The sequence below is a fragment of the Aedes albopictus genome, chromosome 3 (assembly GCF_035046485.1).
Source record: "Aedes albopictus strain Foshan chromosome 3, AalbF5, whole genome shotgun sequence".
Taxonomy (NCBI): Eukaryota; Metazoa; Arthropoda; class Insecta; order Diptera; family Culicidae; genus Aedes; species Aedes albopictus.
Window position 1 is genome coordinate 154,400,868 of NC_085138.1, and position 17,630 is coordinate 154,418,497.

Sequence of the window (17,630 nt, forward strand, 5' to 3'; positions counted from 1 at the left end):
TTTACGGTGTATTCAGCTGCGGTGGCTGTTGTCAAGACGCTGGGACTGCGGACGCGCCCGCAAGGCGAGGATGAAGGTCGCACACGCCCCAGCACACAGAAACCCGCGTGGATGCGACGTTTGGAGAACCGGATCGCCACATTGCGGACCAAGATTGGTCGATTAACACAGTACAAGCAGGGGAATCGATCAACGAGGCTAGTTCGTTATGTTGCTGAAATTGTGAAGCCCGCAGAACTCCGAGATCTCACAGAAGTCAACATTACAGAGATCCTCGACACCCATGTACAGCGGTTGAGTGCTCTTGCGAAACGACTGCGGCGTTATGGAGAATGTTCGAAGCGGAAGGAACAAAACCGGATGTTCAACATTAACGAAAGAGAGTTCTACAACTGCATCCGAAACGACAAGCCTGACTATGGAGAAGGCCTTCCGGAGATTGGCGAAGTCACACAGTTCTGGGCCAATCTATGGGAGAACCCTGTCCAGCACAGCGACGATGGGATGTGGTTGGCAGAAGAAGAGCGACAGTGTAATGGAGTTGGAGACCCCCAGTAACACAGATGTTCTATATAAGTTTATGCTACTCTTATATGACCAAATGTAGTCACTTAAGCGTTATATTAACTGATGTAGAACATATGTGCTACTAGGGACATGACCGCGGTCGTAGTAACCGCTCAGGATGTACGCGAGGCTACCCGGTATACCAGAAATTGGGCTGCACCAGGACCCGATTTCGTGCACAATTTTTGGTATAAAAAGCTCACGACGATCCACGGGCGGATGGCGGAATGGTTCAACATGGTGCTAGAAGACCCCACGCAGCTACCAGAATTCATTACCAGGGGTATCACTTATCTTCTGCCGAAGGACCAAAACACAGCTGACCCAGCAAAGTACAGACCAATAACGTGTCTTTCGAGTCTGTACAAAGTGCTGTCGTCGGTGATAGCGAGGAGGATACAAACCCACTGCGATGCCAACAACGTGATGACCGAAGAACAAAAAGGGTGTCGCAAAAACACGCAAGGCTGCAAAGATCAGGTCATTATATATGCAGTCATTGTGGGTCAAGCCACCGATAAGCAGAGGAACCTGAGCATGGCGTACATCGACTACAAGAAGGCGTACGACTCAGTGCCGCACTCGTACCTTCTTAAGGTGCTGCAGTTGTACAAGGTAGACGGGAACGTCATCAGGCTGATGCAACACGCGATGGGGATGTGGAGCACGTCCCTACAAATCACCGACGGAACAGCTGTGTTGCGGTCCAGAACTCTCAGCATCAGGAGGGGTATATTTCAAGGCGATACCTTCAGTCCGCTATGGTTCTGCCTTGCAATGAACCCCTTCAGCAGAGCACTCAACCAATGCAACTATGGCTACCAACTGAAAAGTGGGGGAAGGAGTACAAGAATAACCCACACCTTCTTTATGGACGACCTGAAGCTGTTTGCGGAATCAGTACAGAGGCTGCATCAACTGTTGCAGCTTGTGACGGTGTTCAGCAACGACATCCGGATGGAGTTTGGAATTGACAAATGTCGGTCAGTCCATCTTCGCCGGGGTCAAGTAGTGGACGCCAGCTGTTTCCGCGTCAACGAACAGGAGGAGATTCGGAATATGGTTGAAGGCGAAGTGTACAAGTACCTCGGCTTCCTGCAACTTAGAGGTATTCGCCACACAGCGATCAAGAAGGAACTGCAGGACAAGTTCTTGCATCGTGTCAACTGTGTTCTGAGGAGCTTTCTGTCAACCGGCAACAAGGTGAAGGCGATCAACACGTTTGCTGTGCCCCTGTTGACCTACAGCTTTGGGGTGGTAAAGTGGACCAAGACTGACCTCGAGGCGTTAGAACGAGCAGTACGAGTGGCGTTCACCAAGCACCGCATGCGCCATCCAAAGTCGTCCATTGAGAGAGTCACCCTGCCACGCGCAGTAGGAGGAAGAGGCGTCACCGATATCCAGGCACTATGTGTCTCCCAGATCCAGCAGCTGCGGGCATATTTTGTAGAAAGCCAGAACCGTCACGAAATGTACCGCACTGTATGTGAAGATGACCACGGTTACAGCGCCCTGCATCTGGCGCAGGAGGATTATCAGCTGAACTGCGACATCAAGACCGTCGACGAGATGATCGTAACGTGGAAGCAAAAGGAGTTGCATGGGACGCACCCCCATCAACTGGAACTCGAGCACATCGATAAGGCGGCGTCAAACGCGTGGCTGGTGCGGGGTGACCTGTTCTCAGAAACAGAAGGTTTCATGGTAGCCATCCAGGACCGGGTAATTGCGACGAAGAACTATCGGCGGTACATATTGCACGAGGACGTGGAGGACCGTTGTAGGAAGTGTAATTCAGTAGGGGAAACGATCGAGCATGTCATTGCAGGCTGTTCAGTGTTAGCTGGATCAGCTTACCTCGATCGTCACAACGAAGTTGCCAAGATTGTGCACCAACAGCTTGCTTTAAAGCACAACTTGGTCGACAGATTTGTACCCTACTACAAGTACCAGCCGGACCCGGTTCTGGAAAATAGTTGCATAAAGCTGTACTGGGATCGCGAGATCATTACGGACGTCCTCCTTCGTGCCAACCGGCCTGACATTGTGGTTTTCGACAAAAGGATGAAGCGAGTAACTCTCATCGACATCGCTGTACCGTTAGACCATAATGTCCAATCAACGTTCTCCGGCAAGATAACCAAGTACCACGACCTAGCGGAGGAGTTGAAACAGATGTGGCACCTGGAGGACGTCCGTATAGTTCCGGTTGTCCTCTCGGCAACCGGAGTTGTCCCTAAATCTCTCCTGAGGTCCCTAGACGAGCTGGAATTGAAGAAGGACCTGAACAGCATCCTGAAAGCGGTGATTCTTGGAACCTGTAGTATAGTTAGGCGGTTCCTGAATCATCACAACTGAAAGTACATCCAAAAGCAGACTCATTAGGATAAGCTAAAAAACCGGCTAATGAGATCCACAGAGCCTAATCCCCTTTGGCATTCCGATTGCCCGGGGTAGGTGAAAGTTTCCAGCAATTTTTGCTGAGAAGTGCCAAAACTCTATATAATAATAATAATAATAATAATAATAATAATAATAATAATAATAATAATAATAATAATAATAATAATAAACTGTATACCGTCGTGCGGGGCTTCTTTATACACTTTTTCATGGTTTTTCAACATTGGGGTGATACACAAATTATGTCACGCAAAAATCGATCTTTTTCAACCCCCCTTCCCCCCTATGTCACACTTTTTGTATGGGGCCTCAATATTTTTTGTAACAGTCGTAACGCTCTGCAAAACCCCCCTCCCCCCTTAAAGCGTGACGTAATTTGTGTATGGCCCCTTTATGGCATTATTACTACCAGAGTAGTAAATGGATTTCCACAATATTTACACATAATAATCGTGAGTACGTATGTATGATGTATGCAAAATTTGAACTAAATCCATCAATAAACAAAAAAGTTGTTCATACACCAATCGGACACATCTCATATAGAACCGGATGGGGGCTACTTTGGACATTTTTATCTATAACAAATCTGCATTTCAAACTCCGGGGTTATTTAGAAAACTACTTTGTACCAATACTGTAGGATACTATATCAGACATGATTTCAATAAATAGGGAATCGCGCCACTTGGGCGGTGGCGTCTATATTCGTCTGTTTTCCACTAAAACTCAGTCAAATTTGAACCAATTGACACAACTTTTGGAATGTGGTGAGATAGGTATAGTATCTACCCGTGTACAACATTTCAAGTCAATTGGTTCAAAATTGACTGAGTTATAGTGGAAAACAGATGAATATGGAAGCCACCGCCCAAGTGGCGCGATACCCTATATGCGTTTTAAGATGGTTCTGTGCTATTTTTGGTATTATGAGCAGCGTGATTTTGCTGTATAGATAGCCTGAAAAAAGGGACCATCCATCCTTGATTTAGGTGAAACGGCCATTTATAATGTATAACGATTCAAATATTCGATTGTATATGCTACGTGGAGCCTCGTAGCCGTGCGGTTAGGGTCACCAAGCTTATAATCGCATCATGCTATGGGGTGAGGGTTCGATTCCCGCTTCGGGCGTTGAAACTTTTCGTGAGAATAGTTTCTTCCCCGTTTCCACTGGTGCATGTTCCGTTGTCCGTTGTCTAATGTTAAGTTTAAAACAGTCTGTACAGCCGAAAGCTGAAGACGTTGTCCGTGTCTTTTTTTTTTTTGATACATTTTGAATGAATTGATCAACCCTTTGAAATTTATGAACTGTAGAAACAATGCTTACGGACCAAATGTTCTGAAACGTTATGTTTATTTTATAGGTTTATTCGATGTTTCTTTCGCGTCCTGACAAGCAATAAACGGTCTGTTTGAAAAATATTTACAACCAAATGAAGGGAAAACTATTGCTTCATAATAGTCCCAAAGACATCAAACTGATTTGAACCATATTTTGAATTAAAAAATCCATATTCTAAAGTGTCCAAAGTAGCCCCGCATTTCAAAAGTAGCCCCGCACGACGGTATGCCAAAGGAAATTAAGGTAATTTCCATTACGTCCCTTCACCCTCAGTATGGTCATGCTGAATGCCATGCCACTAAATTTCAACTTATTGGAATCAGTGGCTTAATTTCCCCAACAAGGGAGGAGAATAATATGGTTATAGGGATCCCAAATGAATAGTCGTATTGCCTGAATTCGTGGTAAATTTTCGAAGAAATATTTTTGTGAAAGTTATTTTATAAGCTTCAACCGCTGAAATTTTTGTAATGCACTTTTTTTCGTTTTTGAGTAATGGCCAATTTTGTTAAAAAATGTCCAAATGTACCATAAAAGCCTTTTCTTTGAAACTAATTGTCAGAAAGCTATTGATAATTGAAATTTGAAAAAGGACAAAAAAAAACCACCCAAGTAACACAACTAGTTATATAATAGTTTAAAATTCACGTTTAGTACTTAGCTGGTAGTATTTTTCTTGTAATATTTACTCAAATTTCGTCACCTATATAATCAAAACAGCGCAAAAAATGGCGGCTTATAAAACATCTTAAAAGTTGTTTAACATGTATTGTAATTCACTTATAATGCTTATAATTATGGTCATGGTACGTTTCAACAAGCTTGCGAAAGATCATAAGTTGCAATCTAGTTATTCGCCAATGACAGTAACTGGCAAAATACCTAGATACTATAAGCGCAACAATTAGTTTCAATTGAGCTATTTTCGAGTGATATAACTCATAGAAAACATATACAGTACTTACCACTTGCATGTGATTAATTTAAGTTATACTAGAGAAATATAATTGGCAAAAAGCATTTTTATAACAAGTAAATGTGACATATTTATTCGTGAATTCACTTAAGCGTAAATACCGACAGAAAAAAAAAACAAATTGTGTTAATAATTACATTTAAAGCTCTTGAACCTGGAATAGTTCCTAAATGATGGAGTCAAGTCATGTTAAGTACTTGAATAAGAAATTATGAAATTGGTTTTTCTGGGTAATGATAGTCTCATTTTTCATGCCGTTCAAGATTTGTGGCGAAACTGCTAATTGTACTTCTCCACATTCGAAGCGCCAACGCAACGCATTCACATAAATAAATGTTGTTCCCAAAACAACCCTTATAATGCCCATTTTTGGATACTTTTCTCAAAGCTTCACGATGAAGCAATATGGCAGACTCGACAAAAATGTCACAGTGCCGCTTAAAAAATTCAAGAACTAATTCAATTTTACGAATATATGATTGCGCTTATGGCCTGTTTCTGATTTGTTCCTATCATTCACATGATAGAAATTTGTTTTTGTTGGATCATTAAAATTCGAGGGATATATTAATGCCAACTTGTGTCAAGATCTTACTAAGGTTTAATTGCGAAAGCTCTACGCCCGTCCATAAACTACGTAGACTCAATACTACTAGATATGATTAATTTAACCAAAATTTGCATGCATGCTGTAAACACAAGATCAGAAAATAATAAAAAAAAAAGTCAATTGAATCCAACTGAACCGACAGCTATTAATATGAGTTGCAATTTTGTTTGGAACACCCTGCTATTATTGTAGCTGCCTTCTTTGCAACATATCGCTCTATGGCTGCTTCAATTAATTGCTTCGTAAATATTGAACTACATAAATCCCGGATTATCTTACAAAGAAAACGTCCATGTAATAAACACTTCCACGATATCAAAGAAACACACTACAAAGAAACGCAGCCATTGCCCTAATCCGATAGCTTCATTGTCAACAACTTCCTTTTTTTATTATTCGCTACTATAAATTTCGTTTCACGCTTCTCTCGCCCCTTGCAGGAAACTCTCCCGGGACGTCGACATAGATCCGGTCGGATCACAAAGGTAAGACAATCATTGCTTGTTTATTTCTGCTTCCATTTTTCATCTTTACAATGTCACGCTTTCGGCTTCTCCGCACATTTTAATCCGATAGGGCTTTGTGTCCGGTTTGGGACATGCCAGAATGTTACCACTTGGGGACAGTCAGCTTTTTGACATAATCGCTTTAGAGTTGAATCAAGTTGATTTGAAGGTTTTATATGATTATCAGGTAGAGATGGATGAACTAGCTTGTAGCAGGCTCAGTAGGTCAACGAAACCATATTCCTAGAATTTCAATCACGCTTTGGGTCAAAAGTTAAAGTAAAAGTCTTGCTTTGGGTTGGCAGAAGACGGAAGAAAAAAAATCGTTCGTCGGGCAACAATCCGCCTTTTGTGGATTTTGTTTGCACCACGGACAGAATGGGAATAAAGGGGCACACTTTCAGAACAGAGAGTTACGTTGATCCATTCTTCAAAATTTTCATCACTGCTGCCAGTGCAGTGCAGTGTGGGACGACGAACGGAAGACCAGCACTTTTCATTCAGTCAACTGGAGGCCAATGCGGCGCAGACGACGACGACTACGACGATAACGATGGGATGGGTGTGTTGTAGTAGCTTTCCAGCTCAGCGATTGTTCTGTGTATAATGCAATTTCCCATCTGAGTAAAACTGAATTATGCACCACAAACAACGACGTGCACTTCGGATCCCTACGGGCTCATAGTTTTCCGTCTTGCAAAGTAGTAAACAGTGTCTCGATTTCGACAAGTTACAGTGTGTATTCGTAAAGTATTTAACAGTTCAAACATCAACCAAATCTTTTAAAACTTAAACTAGTTTACAAAATAAAACGAAAATCATAAACTTCTAACATAGACCAGAAACACCCCATGGAATCACTTGAAAGCCCCTAAAGCACCCCTCGAATCTCCTTGAACGCCGCTAAACCCCTTAAAACCCCTGGAACGCTCCTTAAATCTCTTGACTCCCTTATAACGCCCCTGAAACTCCTAGAACGCTCCTTAAATCTCATGAAAACTCCTGAAATTCCCTGTAACAACTCTGAAAATCTCTGAAACACCCCCTGAAACTCAACGAAACCCCTGGAACGCCCCTAAAATCCTTTGAAAACATCTGGAACCCTGAAACGTCCTGAGACTGAGTGCATGATTAGCTTTAAGTTAAATTACACATAAATGAAAATAACAAAAAATCGTCTTGAGACCCCCTGAATTCTCCTAAAACCCCTGAAATCTCTTGGAACACCCTTTGAAACCCCTGGAACGTCTCAGAAATCCTTTGGAGCACCTCTGTATCACCCTATGAAACCCCCTAAACCACCAACCCCTGGAACTCCCTAAACCCCCTGAAACGTTCCTGAAACCCCCTTCAACGTTACATAAATCTCTTGAAAACCCCTTAAAATTTCTTTAACGCCTCTGAAAATCCCAGGAACGTCTCTGAAACTCAGTTAAACCTCTGAAACGCCCTTTAAAACTCCTTGAACGGCCCTGAAACGTTCTTGGACACCCCTGAAACCCCCTGAAACTTACCTAAAAACACTAGGAACACCCCTTGTACCCCCTAGAACGACTTGGGGCACCCCTTAACCCCCTGCACGCTAAGAAAAAGTTACTCGAAAATGAGCAAGATTCACACAAAACTAGTGCTGACCCAAGTGCAAAAATCCAAAACCGAATAATATTCTTGACGTCATCAAGAATGCTATACGGCTTAAACTGATGAGATGTTCGCACTTGAGCCAGGCCTAGCGCTGGAAATGCAATTTACTCATTTCGAGTTGTCGCACTTTAGCTAAAAAAATGAGTGAATTTTCTGACCGCGTGTAACCTCCCAGAAATCCCTTGGTGCACCCTTGTAACACCTTCTGAAACCACCTGTATCTGAAACGCTCTGTAACAGAGCATGAAAACCCTTGAAATCCCCTGAATCGCCCCTTAAATTTTCTAGAATGTCCCTTAAACCAGTTTAAAACCTCTGTAGCGTCCCTGTAATCTCTTGAAAACCCCTGGAACACCCTGTAGCGCCCCTGAAACACCTTGTAACGCTCCTGAAAACCCCTTGAAATGCCACTAAAACTCATAAAACCTCTGGAACGCTTCTGAAATAATTTGAAAATGCCTGGAATGCCCCTAAAACGTCTGAAACCCCCTGAAACGCCCATGATATCCCTTGGAACTCCCCTAAATGCCCTGGAGCCTTTGAATTCCCTTAAGAACCTCTGGAACGCCCCTGAAACTCTTTGGAACGTCCTGGGACACTCCTGAAACTCCTGGAACGCCCCAGCAACCAAACCACCTGTATCGGCCTGGAACACCCCATAAAACCCCTTGAAAGCCCTGAAGCGCCTCAAAAATCTCCTGAAACGCCCCTAAAATCCCTTGCAAACTCCTGGAAGTACTCGTCCAGAAGCACCTAACAAGATAATAACAAAATTATAACAACCGTTGCAACGGTTTATTGCAATCTTTGTTATATATTTTGAAACAAAATTATATCAGAATATGTGAGATTTTTTGATATTTTTGTTATTTTTGTCATCCGGACCAAGAGCTTTATAACAAAACTTGCAACAAATTTGTTCTGAAATATGTAACAAAACTTGTTATAATTTAATTATGATTTCGCATGGTTAGTCTCTCAAAATTTGATATAATCTTGTAATGATTGTATCTCAACTTGTAATATTTTTATTGAACCCGTAAACACCCGGGACGATCTACTTTTGGCAGAAATGCAATATCTTCTTTGTTTTTAAAAATTTTACCCTGGATTTTTTTTATAGTCAAGGGGAATAGTTGTGCTAAAAAATGCATGGTACCTCCCCTTTTTGCTGGTAGCCGAAAATATGTGGCTTTTTTTGTATTTTTTATAAATTCTGCATGTTTTTACTCAAATTTCATCTCTTTGCTAATCATCAATTGTTTTCCCTGATCCTTGACATGCTATGTATTACTACCCATCAGTTATTAAGTTTTGATCCTATAGCTATTCTAAGGCCTCCAAAGTACTCCGAAGTTTGTGTCATAAATCCAACATCCTATACCAAATTTTATACACGATGAATCTACGGTACTCAAAAAGCCACAAAGCACTCCTAAAATATTCATGGTACATGAATAGGGTGATCTAGGTCATCCAAACTACTCTGGAATTCTTTTTTTTAAGATCTACAACATCTACCATCATTTGTGTTTGCTCTGTTCATGAAATTTAGTCACGTTGATGTCCATTAGACCTCGCAGTACTATGAGCAACTCGATATTGTGATAGTTGGACATTCCGTGAAATACAAATGGCCTCCAAAACACTTTGAAGTGTGGGTTACGGTATCTACATACTGTATCATGCTTTAATTGTAAAAAAAATATTCGTGGGATGTAGTCTATACTGCTGATGGAGCCTTAGTGCACAAATATAATGCTTTTGATACATTCATGGGGTATTCTAGGCTTTCCAAACTAATTTGGAATTAGGACCTTCAAGTTCTACAGACTCTACTCTTGTTTCTGTTCACTCTATCGGCATAATTCATTCACGATTGTATCTGTTGCACCTTATAATATTGCGAGTATGTCTATGTGTTGCTATTTGGGTGTCCATTGGTATTCAACCAGACGCAATGTGTTTTGAAGCATGGGTCGCAATATCTGTAAATCTTATGATATGTTTATTGTAGCGAATGTTCGCCAAATATAATCTAGACTACTCTTAGAGCCTCGAAGTGCAATTCTGATAACTTAGCAACATTCACTTGGTGATCTAGGTCATCCAAATTATTCTGGAATAAAGACCTTCAAGCTCCACAAGTTCTACCGAATCTCTTTATTTTATCGGTGTAGCTTCTCCAAAAAATCCTTCAGGAATTCTTCCATGACTTTTGCCAAAAATTCTTCAAATAATCTTTCCAGGTATTCTTCCACGAATTTTTCAAGAAATTCCTCGAAAATTCTTCCAGGAGTTCCTCCAAGTATTCTACCAGAAATTCCTACAAAAATTCCTCCAGGAGTTTCTCCAAGAATTCCTTCAAGAATTCCAGAAGGAATTTCTTCAAGAATTTCTCCAGATATTACTCTAAAAATTCTGCCAAGAATTCCTCGAAGAATCCCTCTAGGTATTCCTCCAACAATTTCTCCAGGAACTCCTCATAGACTTCTGCTTAGAAATTCTCCAAATATTCCTTCAGAAATTCCTCCAAGAGTTTCTCCAGAAATTCCTCCAAGAGTTTTTCCAGGAATTCCTCCAAGAATTCCTCTATGGTTTTTGTTTTTTCAAGAAGCTCTCAAGCAATTTCTCTAGAAAATCCTCAAAGAATTCCTTCCGAAACCTCCGGGAAATCGTCCCGGAACTTCTTCAGGGAATTCTTCGTAGAATTCTTCCAGGGATTTTTTGGAAAGTTTTTCCAAAATTCCCCCATAAATTCTTCCATGAACACCCCTAGGCTCCTTCAGGAAACCTTTAGTAATTCATAAAAAAAAACTCCTGACATAGCTCTAAGAATTCGTCCGAGAATTCCTTAAGAGATTTCCTCAGAAATACCTCCGAAAACAGTTAAGGAATTACGCCAAAAATTCCTCCCGAAATTCCTCAAGAAACTCCTTCGGGAATTACTCCAGGAAATCCTCCCGGAACTCTTTCTGGTATTCCTTAATAAATTCTTCTTAGAACTCGACCAGGAAGCCATCCAAGAATTCGCCGAGGAATATCTCAAAGAATTCATCCAGGAATTCCTCCAAGACATCTGCCTAGAATTATTTCAAGAATCTCCAGGAATTCCTCATAAAAATCCTACAGAGCCTTCCCCAAGAATTTCACCAGAGGTCCCTTTAAGACTACTGCCAGGAACCCCGTCAGATATTTCGCCAGGAATATATCCAAGGATTTTTCAACCCCAGGGATTCCTCCGAGAACTCTTTCAGGTGATTCTCCAGGAACTGCTCCGAGACTTCTTCCCAGAATTCCTCCAAGAATCCCATCAGGAACTTCTCCAAGAATTTCTCCAACATTTCCTCCAGCAAATTTCTCCACGTATTCCTTCAAAACTTCTGCTAAGGATTTCTCTAACAATCCGACCAGGAATACCTTCAGGATATATTCCAGGAATTTCTCCAGGAATTACTCTACGAATTCCTCCTGGAATTACTACAGGAATTCCTCTAGGAAGCAATCCGGGAAATACTCCAGGAATTCCAACAAGAAATATTCCGGGAATTCCTCCAGGAATTCCAAAGTTTTCTTCAGAATTTCCTCTAAGATTTATTCCAGGAAATTTTCCAGTTTCCTGAAGAATCTTGGAGGTATCCATGAAGAAATTGGTGGTACCTTTTTTGGATGAGTTCTTGAAGAATTTCTTAAAAAAAGTCCTTGGAGGTATTTGTGGAGAAATTCCTGAAGGGTTCTTGGCAGAAGTCACAGAGGGACCCTTGTTAAATTCTTGGGAAAGGTCCTGTAGGGTTTTTTGGAGGAATTCCTGGAAGAATTCTTGGAAGAATTCTAGGAAGATGTCTTGGAGGAATTCCTGGATGAATTCATGGAGAAATTTCTTGAGGAATTATTGGTGGAATTCCTAGAGGAATTCTTGGGGGGAATTCCTGATGATATTTTTGCCGTAATTCCTTAAGAACTTCTGGAGGAATTACTGAGGATATCTCTGAGAAAATTCTCGTACGAATTCCCAGAGTGATCTCAAGAGTATTTTCTTGTGGAATTACTAAAGGTTTCCTGAAGGATACTGGAGGTATTCATGAAGGAATTTCTGGAGGAACTCTTGAAATTTCCTAAAAAATCCATGGATGAATTCCTGGAGCATTTCCTGAAGTAATTTCTGCTGGAATTTCTTGAAACATTTCTTCGCGAATTCCTGGTGAAATTTCTGGAGAAAGGCCTAAAAGTAATCTAGGATGAATCTCTGGAGTAATTTTTGAAAGAATTTCTAGACGATTACCTGCGGATTACTGGAGAAATTCTTTGAGGAATTCGTGGAGAAACTCTTGGAGTAATTCCTGGAGGAATGTTCTGAGAATTTCTTGGCCGAAGTCCATGAGGAATTCCTGGTGAAGTTGTTGGAAGAATACCTAGAGGCATTCTTTGAGGGATTCTTAGCAGAATTTTTGGAGCGAAATTTGGAGAAATTCTTGAAGAAATTCCTGGTGGAATTCTTGATTACTTGAGGGAATCTTGTAGAAATTTCTGGTAGTATAGTTGAAGGAACACCTTGGAAGAATTTTTGAGTAATTTCTTGAAAAATTCCTGGAGGATTTGGCTGGTGCTATTTTTTCGGATTGTTCGATTGTGAGTTCACCGGATGTTAAACCGCGTGTTCCGAATATTTTCTGACACGTTCTGTGCATGGTTCATGGTTCATGGTAGCACCTTCATATAGTTTGCAGTGGCTTGTGATGTTACCGCCAGTGGATCGGCCGCCAGTACTACGCCACCCGGGAAGTTAGTGTTATGCGGAAAAGAAAGTTTTCCATTCGCTAGGAAGTACATTTCAAGTTTTGTTTGATCAAAACTTCTAGTGAAAAACGTGTAAAATTGTTTATTAATTTGAAAGGAAAACAAATGAAAGTGTTGTTTTACGCCTACAAGAAAATAGTGAAGATTGGGAAAAAATAGTTTTTTTTAACTGTTCGCAATTGCGGCTCGGTGGGCTTTCAATCACGTGTTTTTCATTTCCGTGAACTAAATAAGCGCATCTCAGAGGAACAGGCTTATGGAGCTACATCAGTTCAGCAGCAACAGCAATTTATTAATTTCGGCAGACTTCCAGAGCCATCAATTTATCATTGCGGAATGTACCGTAAGTGTGACCCTTCCGGCGTGCCGAACCGGGCTCCAGTGGGGGTTGATCAAGTGCAGCCGCGGCGAGCGAGTAGCAATCGAGGTGAGATCTTTCTGATTACACTCTTTGTGCCCTATATTATTATATAACTGTATTGTATTGTATAAATTGAAAATTCGCTATTTTCAATATCCTTTCATCTATTGGAAGCTGCTTCAGTTCTGGGCTCTTTCCAAGTTGATGAAGGGATTTATAAATGCTTGCAAGGACTTGGCCAGGTGTGTGGAGCTGAATGGGTCTATAACATTGTAGATAGTAGCGACATCAGCAATGTTAATGGATATATTCAACTTTGCAACTCCATCCAAGATTTGTGCAAAGTCATGCTATGCTATGCTATGCTAATTTCTTGAAAAATTCCTGGAAGAATTTTTCCAGGAATACTTAGAAGTATACCTGAAAAGATTATTTGAGGAATTCTTGGCGAAAGTCTTGAAAGAATTCCTGATGGATTTTTTGGAGAAGCAACACCGATAAAATAAAGAGATTCGGTAGAGCTTGTGGAGCTTGAAAGTCTTTATTCCAGAATAATTTGGATGACCTAGATCGCCAAGGAAATGTTGCTAAGTTATCATAATTGCACTCCTCTTGCAGGCTCTAAGAGTAGTCAAGATTATATTCGGCGAATATTCGCTACAATAAAAATATCATAAGATTTAGAGATATTGCGACCCATGCTTCAAAACACATTTGGTCTATTTGAATACCAGTGGACACCCAAATAGCAATGCATAGACTCGCAATATTATGAGGTGCAACAGATACAATCGTGAAAGAATTATGCCGATAGAGTGAACAGAAACAAGAGTAGAGCCTGTAGAACTTGAAGGTCCTAATTCCAAATTAGTTTAGAAAGCCTGGAATACTCCGTGAATGTATTAAAAGCATTATAGTTGTGCACTGAGGCTCCATCAGCAGTATAGACTACATCCCACGATTTTTTTTACAATTAGAGCATGATACAGTATGTAGATACCGTAACCCAAACTTCAAAGTGTTTTGGAGGCCATTTGTATTTCACAGAATGTCCAACTATCACAATATCGAGTTGCTCGTAGCATTGCGAGGTCTAATGGACATCAACGTGACTAAATTTCATGAACAGAGCGAACACAAATGATGGTAGATGTTGTAGATCTTAAAAAAAAGAATTCCAGAGTAGTTTGAATGACCTAGATCAGCCTATTCATGTGCCATGAATATTCTAGGAGTGCTTTGGGGCTTTCTGAGTACCGTATACTATGTTCTGTGATGATTCATCGTGTATAAAATTTGGTATAGGATGTTGGATTTATGACACAAACTTCGGAGTACTTTGGTGGCCTTAGAATAGCTCTAGGATCAAAACTTCAACAGACTATGATGGGTAGTAATACATTGCATGTCAAGGATCAGGGAAAACTATTGACGATTAGCAAAAAGATGAAATTTGAGTAAAAACATTGAGAGTTTATAAAAAATACAAAAAAGCCACGTATTTTCGGCTACCAGCAAAAGGGGGGAGGGTGTAAAGGGGGAGGTACCATGCATTTCTTAGCACAACTATTCCCCATGACTGTAAAAAAATCCAGGTTAAAATGTTTAAAAACAAAGAATATATTAGGGTAATTCGCCAATTGTTGAACACTACCCAAATGTTGAACAGTTTTTGAAAATGCTATTATAAATTTAACTTAAGTAATTTTCCATCAACGTAAACGTATGATTTAGATGCGTATGAATGTGTGTCATGATATTGCTCCAATAAAGTTACAAAATTATACATATTTAACGTCAAAAATATCGATTGAAAATTTTGTACCGCTAATGACACGCAAACTGCACAATTCTTAAGATTAATTTTAAGAAATTGCTTTTACGAAATAAGCTTTGCTGACAAATCGACCACAAATATCAAAGTCACACCATAGTTTCAATAACTGGAAGGATGTCCTTAACAGTTTAACATTGTTTAAAATCACATTTTCATTGTAATTTCATTTGAAAAAAATATTTTTCTTATCACACTATCATTATGCAGCTAAGACCCAATTGTTGAACACTAGCATAACCGACGATTTTTTTTCGCTTCACCTTTTTCAGAAACGATCCACGGCTTTTCAAAGCATTTCAGGGTCGTTCCAGGGGTATTCTAGGGGGTTGACTGGGTCCCATGGGTTTCCAGAAGTGTTTTAGGGGCTTTCGAAGGCGTTCTTTTCTCCAGTCATTTTCGCTTCTAGTCAAATCTTTTCAGCCATTTTTTGCATTTGGTTATGTTGAAAACGATTTTCATTCCAGTAGAGCTCTGTTCAACTGGGAAGCGATTCCTTGGGAACGTCCATAAACTACGTCACGCTTTGAGTGGGGAGGAGAGGGGGGTTCAGCAAAGTGTGACGACACGTACAAAAATTTCAGAGGTCCCATACAAAAAGTGTGACATAAGAGGAGGGGGTGGGGGGTTAAAATGGACAATTATTGCGTGACGTAATTTTTGGACGCTCCCTCATTTGAATGAATTTTCACTCAAATGACTAACTGGGCGCAAAACACGAAAAACCCGGAAAAATCCGCCAGAGTGAAAAATTATTGGATGTCGGGTCAAAGTCGGGTCAAATTTTATCAAATGTTGGACCACTGTTGGACCCACATCGGATAACTGTTGGGTTTATGTTGGGTTTGGTGGCAAAAATAAAAACTGGTGAATGATAGGTTTATGTCGGGTTATACGTCATCAATTACGAACAAAGCTTGAACCGTTCAACAATTGGCGAGAATCGTCCAACATTAGGATGAGCTATCTTATGGAAGCGTTCAACATTTGGGTTACAGACTTCCCATACAAATGTTCTATTTTCTCTTAGAAAATGGAATTTAAGGGAATACAAATTAAATTGGAAGTATTAGAAATGAGTGGATCTAGACGTTCACTGGATATTTTTCAACTAAAGTGGAATTATGCACGGAAAAACAAACGAAAACAAAAATTCCAGTACTAACCGTTCAACAATTGGCGAATTACCCTATAAGAATCAAAATAAAATCTACTTTAGCGACTACTTTTAGCCGCAGTCAGAGATACGCGCGAGACAGTCGCCTAAGAAAACAGACCTGTTTTCAAATTTTCCTTCATAGCGCTCTTTGATAATTCTTGAAAAAGGGTCGCCACATGGCCGCGTTATATGATGACTGCTGCGACTGCACGTGGCATTTGCACCGCGATTAAATTTTGTCCATCATTGAAGGCCTTGGTAAGTAGTCGCCATAATTGTGTTTTTCTTGCAACGCACAATATTGCATTTCTGCCAAAAGTAGATGATGAGTCGGGTAATCTAGTAGTCTACACTGAAAGACGGCTTGCGGTTGAAATTACAATTCTGAGGGTCAATTTGAAAACACAACGCCACTAAATTTGTGCAGACTGAGTTTCGTTTCAATTCAACAGATTAATGTTTTTAATTTTGCCATGGACTCGATCAACAGTTAAAAAAGTTTCTGTTGACAACCGGATTCAAACCAAGAACCTTGCACCCTCAGGCATATCGCATGCTACCACTCGGCTATCGGTAGGTATGAGAGGAATCAAAACGCAAACAACAAGCGTTTGTTGGTCGATCATCTCCTTTTGCCATGGCAAATTTGAAAACATTTTTATGCTAAATAAAAAGAAAATCGGGTTAAGTACGGTTCCTTTGAATTCCACTAAGAATTTGCATCCTTTGACAGATACGTATTTCGACCTCAACTGTAAGGTCGTCTTCAGTGTCTTGTACTTGACTCGACTGTCGAGTCAAAAACAAGACACTGAAGAAGACCTTACAGTTGAGGTCGAAATACGTATCTGTCAAAGGATGCAAATTCTTAGTGGAATTCAAAGGAACCGTACTTAACCCGATTTTCTTTTTATTTACAGATATTCCCCTAACAAGCCCAGGTTAATCATCATCATTTTTATGCAGGTCATTACCGCAAGCCGTATATCAGTGTAGTACAAATTTGTTATTGAGTCACTGGGTGCTTCGGCGGGTAAAACCCCGACATCCCTGGATACATTATGCATGAACATCCCCTATGTTATTGATGGGAGGTGGGAGTGATGGGGGCGAAATATGTATATAGATGCGACGTCGATGCAACACAATTCATATGGGTACAGTAAATCCAGTATCGGAAAGGAAACGGATGCTGTGCACTTCTTGAAACCGGGTGGTGTTTATGTATGTGCGAGAGCATCGCAGTAGAACTCTCAAAGCACTGTCAACGACGTCGCATCGTCACCACTGCATTGTGGGAAAAATATAAACGAAATTGAACGGCTAATCAAATACCCACTGATATGATGCGGTTTTGTTTGCTTGCATCAGAGTTTCGCGATACTGGTTTAATGGCTTACACAAAATGTATATAAAGTTGTATCTCTT

The 17,630-nt window shown here is 40.6% G+C and overlaps 1 protein-coding gene across 3 annotated transcripts in view; it reads left to right on the plus strand.

Moving 5' to 3' along the window:
• LOC109431771 (uncharacterized) overlaps positions 1-17,630 on the plus strand; it is a 436,488-nt gene that overhangs the window by 243,972 nt on the left and 174,886 nt on the right. For 2 of the 3 annotated variants that reach the window (XM_062856052.1, XM_062856051.1), the window contains one exon: positions 6,342-6,386. The exons of the other annotated variant lie outside the window; for it this stretch is intronic. In XM_062856052.1, the coding sequence (XP_062712036.1) occupies positions 6,342-6,386 (45 nt within the window). The remainder of the gene's footprint in view (positions 1-6,341; positions 6,387-17,630) is intronic. 3 annotated transcript variants of the gene reach the window in all.